The 13,587-nt window shown below is 39.1% G+C and overlaps 1 protein-coding gene across 14 annotated transcripts in view; it reads left to right on the forward strand.

Annotated features, from left to right (window-relative positions):
- The window catches only part of Larp1b (La ribonucleoprotein domain family, member 1B), a 90,438-nt gene that overhangs the window by 13,637 nt on the left and 63,214 nt on the right, over nt 1–13,587 (forward strand). For 13 of the 14 annotated variants that reach the window (XM_017319520.2, XM_030252542.1, XM_017319521.2 and 10 more), the window contains 6 exons: nt 562–736; nt 3,959–4,099; nt 6,485–6,628; nt 7,045–7,210; nt 8,955–9,099; nt 13,095–13,269. In XM_017319520.2, the coding sequence (XP_017175009.1) occupies nt 562–736; nt 3,959–4,099; nt 6,485–6,628; nt 7,045–7,210; nt 8,955–9,099; nt 13,095–13,269 (946 nt within the window). The remainder of the gene's footprint in view (nt 1–561; nt 737–3,958; nt 4,100–6,484; nt 6,629–7,044; nt 7,211–8,954; nt 9,100–13,094; nt 13,270–13,587) is intronic. The other variant, NM_001368222.1, reaches the window with a different exon arrangement.

Below are 13,587 nucleotides of genomic sequence, written 5' to 3' on the forward strand. Positions count from 1 at the left end.
TTGCTTCCACTGGCCGTGTCTTAGAATTTCAGTTACTTCATAGACTCAGTACTCTTAATTTGGTCAGTTTATTTATTTTTTTAAAGAAATGATTTATTTTATGTACATCATGTTCTTCCTGCTTGGATATGCGTGAGAAGGTTTCAGATTCCCTTTAACTGGAGTTAGACAGTTAAACAGTTGTGAGCTGAGCTGCCAAGTGGGTTCTGGGAATCGAACCGCTTACTTTGGAAGAACATACAGTGCTCTTAACCATTGAGCCCAAGTTAGTCAAAATTAAAACTATATCCATTGTGATAAATATGTAATTAATTTAATTTGCACTTCTTTGACGAATGGTGGCAGCATATTCATGTGTTGGTGAATGGGCTCTAACCCCTTCCTTACCTTATGCATACTACTTGACAAGTGCCCCACTCCCCAGGATTTTTACTTTGGGCAACTTACTTGCTTTTGCATTTTAAAGCAATATTTAGAATAGGTATATTGACTTTTTTAGTGAAATGCTACTAGAAATGATTCTATTCAGAACACATTTTTTTATTTTTCATTTTTGGACAGTCTCAGAGTGTTATCAACCAAGGAAATAAAAAGCCACAAATTAGAAAAGAAAAAGAAGAGAAGATTGAAAAAAGAAGCAACAGTGAGAGCAAAGAGAACCGGGAAGCAAAACTAGATGGTCCTACTGAGAACATCAGCGAGGATGAGGCTCAGTCAAGCAGCCAGAGGAAGAGAGGTGAGCTGGCCTGAGTCTTCATTCTAACTTGAAGTTTTTGAAGACTGCATTGCATGGTGATAAATTGTATTAGTCATCTGTCTCTCTGTCATCACATGTTCAACCTCCTCTGATTTGATTTGGCATGTTTGGTCTTCTGGCCGATCCCTGTCCCTGATTTATTTTTACATTTAAACTCTATTCTGAAAGAGTGAAATTCTTTATAGATTATCTTACAGACATATTCTTGGATTAGTCTTCTTTTAAATTTACATTGAAATTACTTCCTATATTTCTGAGAAAATGAAAAGATGTTTAAGAGAAAAAGTGAAAACAATTTTAGTCAGTGTATTAAATAATTGTAGCTGCAAGAGTTAGGGAATAGGTTCCTTTATCTACTAAACAGAGCTTGATTTTAGAACAGAATAAAAAACTGTTAGAAATGTCTCCCTGTTCATTAACTGATTAGTCGCTTAATATTTTTCTTGCTTGTTCTATAATAGTTAATGTTCATGGTTGTCTAGAATTCATACATATAAAAGACCTGTCATTTTACTTTAAAATTTGTCCTTTTTTGTTTGTTTGTTTGTTTGTTTGTTTTTCAAGACAGGGTTTCTCTGTATAGCCCTGGCTGTCCTGGAACTCACTTTGTAAACCAGGCTGGCCTCGAACTCAGAAATCCGCCTGCCTCTGCCTCCCGAGTGCTGGGACTGAAGGTGTGCGCCACCACCACCCAGCGTCTTTTTTGTTGTTGTTGTTGCTTTAGTTGAAATTGATTGGCCAATACTGTTAGGTGTTTTTTATATAACCAGATAAATTTAAGTCATATTTAAGCCGTGAATTATACACCTACTGTTTTTTTCCTCTTAGTTTTGCCTCCTGAGTGCCCAGATAGATTAAAAGCATGTGGCACCACCACATACACATGAGTGTATATATCCACAGCTTGTATGTGGAGGTGGAAGGCAACTTGCTTGAGTCAGTTCTTTCCTACTATATGGGTTTTAAGGATCAGATTCAGTCTGTTAGGTTTTTGGAAGGTGCCTTTACCTGCTGAGCCACCTTGCTGCTATAATATTCTTTTTTATTTAAGTACTTTGATCATCTTTCCATTGTCCTAAATATTTTTTTCATCTTTTTATTCGATATTTTCTTCATTTACATTTCAAATGCTATCCCAAAAGTCCCCTATACCCTCCCCCGCCCTGCTCTCCAACCCACCCACTCCCACTTCCTGGCCCTGGCATTTCCCTGTACTGGGGCATATGATCTTCAAAAGACCAAGGGCCTCTCCTCCCATTGATGGCCGATTAGGCCATCCTCTGCTACATATGCAGCTAGAGACACAGCTCTGGGAGGTACTGGTTAATTCATATTGTTGATTCTCCTATAGGGTTGCAGACCCCTTTAGTTCCTTGGGTACTTTCTATAGCTCCTTCTTTAGGGGCCCTGTGTTCCATACAATAGGTGACTGTGAGCATCCACTTCTGTATTTGCTAGGCACTGGCATAGCCTCACAAGAGATAGCTATAGTTCTAAATATTTTTAACTTGGTAGAAAAATACACATTGGGTATAATCAACATTTTTTATTTGCCCTTGCCATTTGTCCTTTTATTAAGAGAGGATCTTTCTTGGATCCAGTCTGACTTTGAACTATTAATCCTCTTGCCTCAACATCCAAGGTTCTGGGATTATAGACCTGAACCCCCCACTGCACCAGGTGTGTTAGTTCCTTTTCTTGATGCTGTGGCAAAAGCCACTTACAAGTGGACAAATTCATTTTTGATTATGGTTAAAAGATAGTCTTTGATGGTGGGGAAGTCATGGTGGCAGGATAGGGAATTACTGGCTATATTTCATTCCAAGGCAGCAGAAAGCCACGAAGGTTTTGCTCTGCCCATTCTCATATGCCCTGGCCTATAAATAGTACTGGATACTGTTAACTCTAGTCCACCTTAATTAACAGAATCTAAAAACAATCTTATAGGTAAGAGGCTCATTTTCTAGATGATTCCAAATACCTTTAGGTTGACAATTGAAATTAAACGTCATCAAGTGGACACCTTTAATCCTAGTAGTTGTAAGGCAGAGACAGATGGATCTTTCTGAGTTTGAGGATAGCCTGGTCTAGAGATTGAGTTGTAGGACAACCAGAGCTAGAGTAAGACCCAGTTGTAGGGAAAAAAAAAGTGGAGAGAGGGGGGAGAGGGAGAGAAGAAAGAGAGAGAAAGGGAAAAGTGAAATTAATATTATCATAACCACTTTTTTAAATAGATTTTTTTGCTGTGTATTCCAGGACAGAATGGAACTTGAAATCCTCCTGCCTTAGCCTCTCAGGAGCTAGAATTATAGGCATGAGCCATTTTGTTAAGCTTCTTTTGTCTTCAAGTGTATAATAGCGGTAATATGGTGTCTGTAAAGGAAATTGTATCAAGAAGGAAACATCTTATGCTTATTCCTCACATGCTTTTGAGGAACTTGTTAGTAGTACTAGTACTAGATAAATGACTACTTCAGTGTTCTGAAGCTGTAAAGCCTCTAGGTTTGCTTTTATGATGTTTGTGTGTTTATGTATTTATGTATGTGTATGCGGTTTGTGTGTGCATGCATAAGTGTATGGAGGCCAGTTACTCTCAGTTTTATTTCTCTTACTGAACCTGAAACTTGTTGACCAGCAAGCTCTAGGGATCCTCCTGTCTCTGCCTCCTCATCCCTGAGTGGTGGTACTACAGGCCTGGCTTTTATGTGGGTGCTGGAGGTGAAACTTGGGTCTGTAGGCTTAGCTAGCAAGTATTTTACTAGTGGACTCATTTTCCCAACCCCTGGGATATTGGGTCGGTTAGTTTTTAAAAAATTTACTTGCTTTTAACTTGCTAGTGAGAAATATTTGTACAAACTTAATCAAAGATTAGTCTAGGCTGGGCGTGGTGGCGCATGCCTTTAATCCCAGCACTTGGGAAGCAGAGGCAGGCGGATTTCTGAGTTCGAGGTCAGCCTGGTCTACACTAGAGTGAGTTCCAGGACAGCCAGGGCTACACAGAGAAACCCTGTCTCAAAAAACAAAAAACAAGCAAACAAACAAAAAAAGATTAGTCTTTAAAAATGAAAAGAATTCTTTTGGTATTTCTACAGATAATCCATTCAAATTCAGACTGAATCTTTAAAATTCAGAGTGGTTTTAGAATTGCAGAGCTGAACATTATCATGAAATGATTTTGTTTTTGTTTTTTTTTTCTTCAAGCTAATAAGCACAAATGGGTACCACTCCACTTAGATGATGTGAGACCAGACAGCCAGGAAAGACCTGGGTCCCGGAACAGCTCTAGATGTCAACCTGAAGCAAATAAACCAACGCACAGTAATAGGAAAAGTGATACACGAAGTAAGTGTCATTTCAACAGGGACATGAATTCAAACAAACGTAGCTTTAGTGCTTACCATTGGAACTGTGTAGAGTAAACTGCAGGCACATCTCTTTGATTCTACAAATCTTTAGAGGACATGTCTAAAGAGTAGGCTGAATGTTAACACAATGTAACTGTCTATAATCTTGTTGGTGTCTTTTATCTTCTTGGTCTTTCCAGACAGAGTTTCTTTATGCAGGTCTGGCTGTCCTGGAATCCCCTCTGTAGATCAGGTCAGCCTGCCTCTGCTTCCTGAGTACTGGAATTCAAAGTGTGTGCCACCATCCCCTGGCTTAATATCTTATTTTATATATTGAGACAGGACCTCACTATTTAAATCACTATCTAGCCAGGCACATATTATGTGGTCCTCCTGCCTCAGCCTCCCAAGTGCCATCACTCTAGTCTTTTTTTAAAGCTTTCTGTCTCCCCATCTACTTTGGCATTACACATTGCTTTAGTTTGGTTGCTCCTTAATTTCCATCATGTCTTAACAGCTCCTCTGCTTTGACTTCCTCGATATTGATTTTTTTAAATAGATAATTGGCTGGTGATGGTGATTATGATTTTTCATGACAGGGTCTCTCTCTGTAGCAATCTCTGTCTAGGACTCACTGTGTAATTCTAGGTGGACCTTGAACTCAGAGATTGGCCTGCCTCTGCCTTCAATAAAATTTTGGAATTAAAGGCAAGATAATAAGGTCATTTTAAACAGATATTCTTTACTTTGGGTTATGTTTTGGGTCATGCTTTCTTATGACTAGTTTTTAATGACAAATTTTTAGTAGAACTATTTTTCTTTTTTTAAAGACAGGGTCTTTCTATATAAACCAGAGATCTACCAGCCTCTCTTTTATTTCCCAAGTCTTGGGAATAAAGGTGTGTGCCACAGTGCCTGGCATCTAAATACTTTTTAAAATGACATTTATGTTTAAATAACATTAAACTTTTTGTGAGTTTGTTATGGTATGATGTAAAATAAGGCCTACTTTGGGTTAAGGAAGCTATTTTAGATCTCATTGAATACTGTTGCCCAGACTGGCCTTGAATCTCCCAGTAGCTAGGATTGTAGGTGTATAACAATTATATTTTAGGGGCTGGCGCGATAGATGGCTCAGTGGTTAAGAATGTTTACCACTCTTGGAGAACAGTGTTAGCTTCCAGTAGCTGCATGACAGCCCACAACCACCTGCAACTCCAAGGATCCAAGCGTCTCTTCTAACATCTGTGGGCTCTCCTTCACATGTTGTAGACATAAATCCATACACAGACACATAAATTACGAAGAATTTTAAATTGGCATAGAAGTTGGAGTTATAGGGTCTAGGGCATTGGCTTTCAGTAGGAGAAGATAATGCTTGATGTCCTTACCGAAGCATGAATAGATGCTAGGGGGTGTTGTCTAATGAGTGGAAGTGGTGGATGAGGTAAAGCCTCTGAATAGCACAGAGTAACTCCACCCCACTCTTGTCTAACCAGCATCAAAAGGATGCAGGCCATGGTGGCCCATGCCTTTGATCCCTGCACTCAGGAGGATAGCCTCCTGTCTACAGAGTGAGAGTTGTAGAATATTATAGATACAATTCCTCTGATTTTTTTTATGTGCTGTCAGCTTCTCTCTCTTTAAAAACATGCCTTTTATTTGAATGATAGAATTTCTTCCTTACATGTTTTATAGAAAGTGTATTTCTAGGGAAGTTTTACATGTAAATACCATGGCTGTGGAGCATTGTAAATATGTATATAACAGTATATTCTTGGCAGAGGACCTCTTTGTCTTTTTAGTGTGTCATTTACTTACTATAGAATGTTCTCTATATGTTCAGCACCTCCTTACCCCTACCCACTTTTTATGCCAAAGATATTGACAGTCTGCTTGTATTTTTTACTGTTTAAATACAGCCTGATTACTATCAACTAGGATAGAAGCTATGTGGTAACTCCTGCTTAGTAATCTCTTCATTATGGCAGGATTATGGAGGAATTTCTGGGAGTTCAAGGACAACCTGGGCTACCAAATCAGACACTACCTCAAAAACCCCTAAGCCGAGTCAGGCCTGGGGCTTATCAACACCTGCCTTTAATCCCATCACTTGGGAGGCAGCCCCAGGCAGATCTCTGAAATCAGAGCCAGCAGTCCCACCTACACAGTGATACCTTGCCTGGGGGAAAAAAAAATCCAAGAGAGGTGGGTAGTGGGTGACTATAATCAAAATACATTGTATACACATGAAATTATCAAAGAATAAATAAAAGGTGCTTTTAAAATCCAAAGAGACAAAAATGGGGGAGAAAGTAGTTACTATATTTTCATAGAGACTGTTGTATTACTTTATTGTAAGTTTGAATATTTTTATTTGAAGGTTGGAGACGGGAGAGAGAAAAGAGAGATGATCAAGATGAAGTGTCCAGTGTGAGAAGTGAGGGTGGTACCATCCGAGGTTCCACTAGAGGTCGGGGACGAGGCCGGGGCCGAGGAAGAGGCCGAGGCCGAGGGAACCCTCGATGTATGACATGAGGTTTTTTTTTTTTCCTCTGTTTGATGAGCTTGGAAAAAATTAGCAAATAGTCTTGTTTTTCATGTTACCCTGTATTATGTTAATTATTTTTTTAATCTTTTCATTTGTATGTGTGTGGTTTAAGTCAGGGTGCCATGGTGTGCATGTGGAAATCTAAGGACAAATTGCAGGAGTTGGTTCTCTCTACCACGTGTGATCTGGAGGTTATATGCAGGGTATTAGCTTGGTGACATGTCCTTTCCCTGCTGAGCTATTTCAGTAGTCCTCTGACACGATGGGTCAGCTAATCATTTTAGTTTGACAGTAAATTTGTGTTTCAGGTAATTCATTTTGGATTTCTCTTTATGGTTACTGCAATTTTATTTTTTAATTTTGTGATCACCTTTCTTTTACTTTGTATCCAGTGAACTTTGATTATTCATATGGTTATCGAGAGCCTGGGGAAAGGACTGAGCAGCCATTTTCTACAGAGCTTAATACCAGCATGATGTATTACTATGATGATGGCACAGGTGTGCGTGTGTATCCTGTTGAAGAAACACTGCTTAAAGAGTACATTAAGCGCCAAATGTAAGTACATGGCAGACAAAGGAAATTTTGATATTTTCCCCCCTAGGATATTGAGAAAATATGGATCCTGGGCTTTGTCTTTTTTTTTTTAGCTTTGTTCATATTCCTGTTATTTTCCAGAGAGTAGTTAAAATGTCATTGCCTAATGAGAAGGTATGAAAAAAAAAAGACTAAAACTTCTGTATATTATTTAAAATAAATAAAATGTGTCTTATTTGCAAATAGATATTTATATTAAAATTTGTAAACAAGCAGGGTATGGTACATGTCTATAATTCCAGGACTCGGTTGTCTGAGGCAGCATTGCTATGAGTTCAAAGCTTACTACTGATTTAGGAATCTGCATTTCAGTACGATTTTAATTTATGACTACATCAGATGTCTAGTGTAATGTCCCAGGTTTTATAATCTCAGACAAGACTCTGAGGCAATGGGATTAGGCATTTGAGATGCAATAAAAATCAGAATTTACGACATTGATTTATTAGTTAGTGTTGCCAAGATATCAGTAAATATACTTTATAAGAACTTTGCACTTTGACTGATAGATATCACACAGGACAGATTTACATCTTATATTTTTAAAGTAGGGTAATTTTCCCCTCTCCCACAAGTGAAATCTTACCCCAAATCAGTTAATCTTTAGACATGCTTAATTCTTCAAGGTTAAAATTTGTCCTAAGTAATTCAAGGTTACCAAGTAATGGAGTAACACACTAAAGTGTGTGAGGTTGTGTGCTCAGTCCTAACTTGCTGCCTCCAGAGAACTTTGTCTGGGCCTGGGCAGCTGTAGGGTTGCCTGTTACAATGTCTCTATGATTTCTCTCCTGGGATCCTGGGCTTTGCCTTTTTTTTTTTTTTTTTTTTTCATTTTATTATATAGATACTTTAAATGTATGTTTTCCAAGTTCTTTGATATTTTTTCTTCTGTGTCTTTTATGACTTTTGTCTGTTTATAATCTGTCTGGGGCAAGGTTAAGTGGGTCTGTGCTTAAATAACTAACCCTGAGTTAGTCTGTGTCCTTTCACTCCATGGACTTCAAGGAGTCAGTGAAGTATAATCTACTCATTCTTCTCTTTGCTTGGAGATGCTGAGAGTCAAAGCCTGGGTTTCTCTACAAGCTAAGCTTGATTGTGTTACTGTGTTACTGTATGTGTTACTGTGTGTTACTGTATGCTGCTGCTAGGGTCCTAACATACAAAGTTAGTGTGTTGTTTGGTTGGGGGCAGGGGGGAGCAACGTACCTTTTTTTGAGTACGAATCACCAAAAGACATTCTCAAGTGAACCGTTCTTCCCAGTGTTTGGGAGGCAGTAAACTGATATGTTTAGCTTTATTATTATTATTTAGTATTTAAATGAAGCAGGTAGAGGTAGCTTTGTAATGGAATCTTTCAGTGAACTGACTCATTGAAAAATTCAGGGCTCTAGAGTTTTTACTTACCCAATAAGTATATGGCTAGATTCTGAACAATATAAACAAATGGATTTTAAAATTATATTTTGTTATATAGTTTAGTTAAACTATTAGCATTAATTTTTAATACATTTCTGCATGTGTATGAAAGAAATTATCAACTGAGCAGGGTTTTTGCTGTGTGCCATGTTATAGTCCATGTATATTTACCTAACCTCTAATATGGTAGTATTATTAGCCAGAGAGATTAATTTGATAACAGTTGTAAGCAGTGGGTATACATCTGTGTTGCCAAATGAGTGGATGAACTCATGTCCTCTTTTCTCAGTGAGTATTACTTCAGCACAGAGAACTTGGAACGGGACTTCTTTCTTCGAAGAAAGATGGACGAGCAGGGGTTCCTGCCCATTTCCCTGATTGCTGGTTTTCACCGTGTGCAGGCTCTCACCACAAACCTTAATCTCATCTTGGAGGTAAATACTCATTTAAAAAAATAATAAAACAGCTAAACTTAAAACTGTCCTTAAAAAGTGTTTAAAAAGTGTTTAAAAGAGCAGAGCATTGGTATATATACACAAGATCCTGGGTTTATCACCAGAAGTAGCCCCCCCAGCCCCCCAAAAGTGGAAAGAAAGAAAAGTGGGCTGCTGAGATGCTTCCCTGTGTGAGGGTGCTGCTTGCTATCAACCCTGAGATCTGTGTCCTATCCCTAGAATCCATGTGGTGGTGGAAGGAGAAAACCGTGTACAAGCTGTCTTGACGCCACATGTTCACCATGGCAAGGCCACACTGTGCACAACATGCCAGCATGTGAGCACATGCACACACACACATACACTGTACATATACTGGTTATGTGTTTTTAAAAGTATGCTAAGGTGTTTGCTAAGAATTACTTGGGAAGTTCAAGACAAGTCTGAGCTACAGAGCAAGACCCTTTCTCAAAATTAATCAGCCTCCTAACTCCCAGAGAATTATGCTAGGTATGGAAATTTAAAGCCACTCAGAAGTCAAATAGTATAATTCCTTGAGTCCATATGTTCTAGGTCAGCTGTCATCTCAATAAAGACAATAAAAAGCTGTCAATCTGTTCTTCCTAAGTTCAGAGAACATCTCAGCTTTTTTCTATTTTTATAAAACTTAAATGTCTACCTTTGAAAACTTGAACTTTTAGTATTCTTTAATCTTCTTTCAGACTGCTCTAAACTAACATGCAATCCTACTTATTAAATATTGAATTTTTATGTGCTTTGGGAAACCTTCCCCCTTCACATGAATGCACATGTACACATGTTCACTCATGGATGCAGGGTAGCTCAGACTTGTTTCAAACTGAACTTCTTATTCTCCTATACTTACCACCAAAGGATTGTGTCACCTGTGAGCGTCCATCTAGTCAGGAAGTTAATTGGAGAAAGCCTTTCTAGCTGTCGTAGTACTGCCTTTAATTGAGTTTTTTTTTTTTTTGTCTTTCTAGAAATTCAACATTTTTTATTTTCCATCGTCTACATATATGACAGTCCCTGTGTAGGCAGTCTCTCTCCTACATAGCCCCTAGCAAGAATTATCCTTTGTCTTGTAGTTTTTATTTTTCATGATACCATATAAATTAGTAAATTGGAATGTTGTAGCCTTTGTTTCTTAATCCTTTCTCTTTTCTTTTCTCCGGTTTCTTTTCTTTTCTTTTTTTTTTTTTTTTTTTGTCCTCCATAAGGCCCAGGCTGGGATCCTCCGTCTCTGCCTCTGTCTCTGTCTCCCTGGTGCTGGCACTGCAGGTCTGAGGCATTACACACAGGTGCTCCTGACCTCTTTGACCTCTCACAGTGCCTTTGAGATTGCTTTGTCCCGTGTTTCAGCTCCTCGCCCCCTTTTTGTTGCTGATCACTATTCTGTAGTACAGATGTCTCTTAGCGTATTCATGCACTGATGGAGGATTGTAAATAGACTGAGCTCTCATGTGAATGCCTTTTCATTTATGCTGAGTTCCTAGAACTGTGGTTGCTAGGATATGTAGTAACTTGCTCTGATTTGATATCATCTACGCAGCTAAACATTATGAATCAGTTTTTTTAAAAGGTAGCCAGGCTGGCCTTAAACTCACAGAAATCCTGCCCTAGTCTCCTGAGTATTGGCATTGCAGGTATGAGGCTCATGAGGTACACTCAACTTGCATTTTGATTCTTATCCCATAACTTCCTTGCTATTGATGTCTGCAGTAGGTCCAATTGATCCTGGTTCTGTAGCTTACCAGCTCTGTAACTGTAAGGTCACTGTAGGGTAACAGTAGGTTATTTACTTCCATATTAAATCTTGTGCTTTGCATCAACTGATTTTGTGGCTACTCATTCCCTTTGTCTCAGGTTCTCATAGATGTAGATCTTCCAGCACTAAGGAATGAATCTCTGCAATTTGTGATTAGTACTTGCTATTTTAAAAAGCCAAACAGACATTTAGCATGTTAGTGAGTGGGGATGGTTAGCCATGATATGTGTGTGTGTGTGTGTGTGTGTGTGTGTGTGTGTGTGTGTGTTGGTCAAAGGATAACTTTTAGGAGCTGGTGCTCTTCTCCTACCAATTGGGCTCCAGATTGGGCTCTCATTAGCCCAGGACTCTTCCTCCTCCTCTTCTTCCTTCCATCCCTCCCTCCTCCTTTTTTCTTTTTCTTACTCAGGGTTTCTCTTTGTAGTCGTGGCTTTCCTGGAACTTGCTGTGTAGACCAGCTGGCTTTGAAGTGGCAGAGATCCTCCTGCCTCTGCCTCCCTGATTGCTGGGATTAAAGGTGTGTACCACCATCACCTTTTGTCTTCTTTATAACTATCATGAAGAAAAATGCCCAGTTGATCTGCTAGTCAGAACTTTGGATGCCCCCCCAAATATCAGTTTATACAGGATCTCATTTAGATCAAGCTTTGGAATTTATGAAAATGCCAGTTTTTTGTTTTTGTTATTTTTTTTAAGATTTAAGATGCTTGAACTTTTCGCATATAGTTGTTCCTTTTAGAATTGTGTCTGCTTGTTTCTTTGACACAGGATAGTAATCCTCTAATCCTTCTACATCACCCTCCCTAGTGCTGAGAAAATTGGCATGTACCATCATGTCTGGCTGTTGGTATCCACCTGTTCTTTTACTAAGGACAGAATTGTTTTAACTTTTAAAAATCCTGGCAGGAGTGGGTTCGATACCCACCTCAATGCTTAACATCCCGAATGAAAGACACACACAGCCTTTATATTTTGATATGCCTTAATCAGCACAATAGCTGGGCTACTGCCTAACCTCCACTACTGATAGAATCTACCTCCCTCTGATAATTCCGAGTTACAATTTAGTAAATTCTGTGTTCTATCTTGGCTGCTCTGAACCCAGAGGTCTGGCCAACTGTGCTGCATTCTTCTGGCTCCTTCACATGTTGTCTCTCATCTCCTCCACACTGTCTTGGCATAGTGGATTTCCCTTCTGCCCTCTGGGTCACCGTGATCTTTCTCTGTCTGACCTGCCCAGTCACTGGCTGCCTGCATCTTTATTTACCAATCAGAACCAACTGGGGACAGGTTCCCAGAAGCTACATGCAGACCCTGGTGTAAGCAATTTTGGAAAACCAAATTAACATTAGAATTCAAGCAGCATTAGGCCAAACCCACTACACAGAAAGCAAAGTCTTGTGCATGAATCTCTAAGTTGTCTTTTACATACAAATAAATTCCATAGGATCTGTAACAGTTTTTACCTCACCTTTGGCCAGTCAGTTGTTCCCTTGTTAGTAATCAGTGTGATTAAGAAAAAGAAAAAGAAAAAAAAAAAACCCCAACAGGTACCATTATCATTAAAAGTGTGATTTCTTTTTTTTATATTCCTCTTGAGATATGGTCTTACATAGCAGAGGTCTGACCTGCATCCATACCAGACTATGAAACTTTGGATAACCTTTCATTCTTGATCCTTTTACCCCATCACCTGAGTGAGTGCTGGGTTACAGGCACGCATGACCATACGTGGCTTTTCTGGGGTTACTTGTGATCAAACCCGGGACATCAATCATGTAGAGAAGAGCTCTGGACAGTGAGCTCTGTCTTCAGCGGACAGTGGGAGCTGGGGAGTAGAGGGTTTCATGGAGTGCAGCCTATCCTCAAGCTCACTATGGGGCCCCATTTATCTCCTACCCCCATTTCCTGAGTTCTGTTTCTGGTTTTGTCTTTTTGAGACAGAGTCTTAATGTATATTATTAGCTCTAGCTGGCCCAGAGCTTTCTGTATAGACCAAGCTGACCTCAAACTTGTCACAGTCCTTTTGCCTCTGCTGCCTGATCACTGAAATTACAGACACGGATCAATTTACTGTTTGTCTCAGACACATTAATTATATTACAGTCTACTAACTCGAAGCTTTGCAATTTTTAGATTAGAAACATAAGGCATACAACTAAGACCATTTAAATGTAACTTTAATGCTTAAATTTTCTATTGCCAGGCACTTAAGGATAGCACAGAAGTAGAAATTGTGGATGAGAAAATGAGGAAAAAGATAGAACCAGAAAAATGGCCAATTCCAGGCCCTCCTCCACGAAATGTGCCACAAACAGACTTCTCTCAGTTGATTGATTGTCCGGAGTTCATACCTGGCCAGGCCTTTGGCTCCCATACAGGTAACTGCTTTTTGTCTAGTGCAAACAGTGTAACAGTGGGCTGCTTGTGAGGTTTCCTATTCATCTGTAGTTTATTGAGCTTTCGTAGCAAAACTAAAGATAATTAAATGACTCTTGGTCCTCAAAATCCTACTTATTCTTTCTCCCAGCTAGACCATAATTATGCAGAATCATAGGGTTTCTTGATGTTAGATTTTTTTTGTGTGTGTGTTGTCTTGTGTGGACTTTTCTCCTATCTTCTTTTAAATTCTACTAAATGACTATATATCACGCCACTTCTCTTCATCTAAAACTGAAAGAGCCAAAATTTATACCCAA

This window comes from Mus musculus, chromosome 3 (genome assembly GCF_000001635.26).
Source record: "Mus musculus strain C57BL/6J chromosome 3, GRCm38.p6 C57BL/6J".
In the NCBI taxonomy this organism is placed as follows: Eukaryota; Metazoa; Chordata; class Mammalia; order Rodentia; family Muridae; genus Mus; species Mus musculus.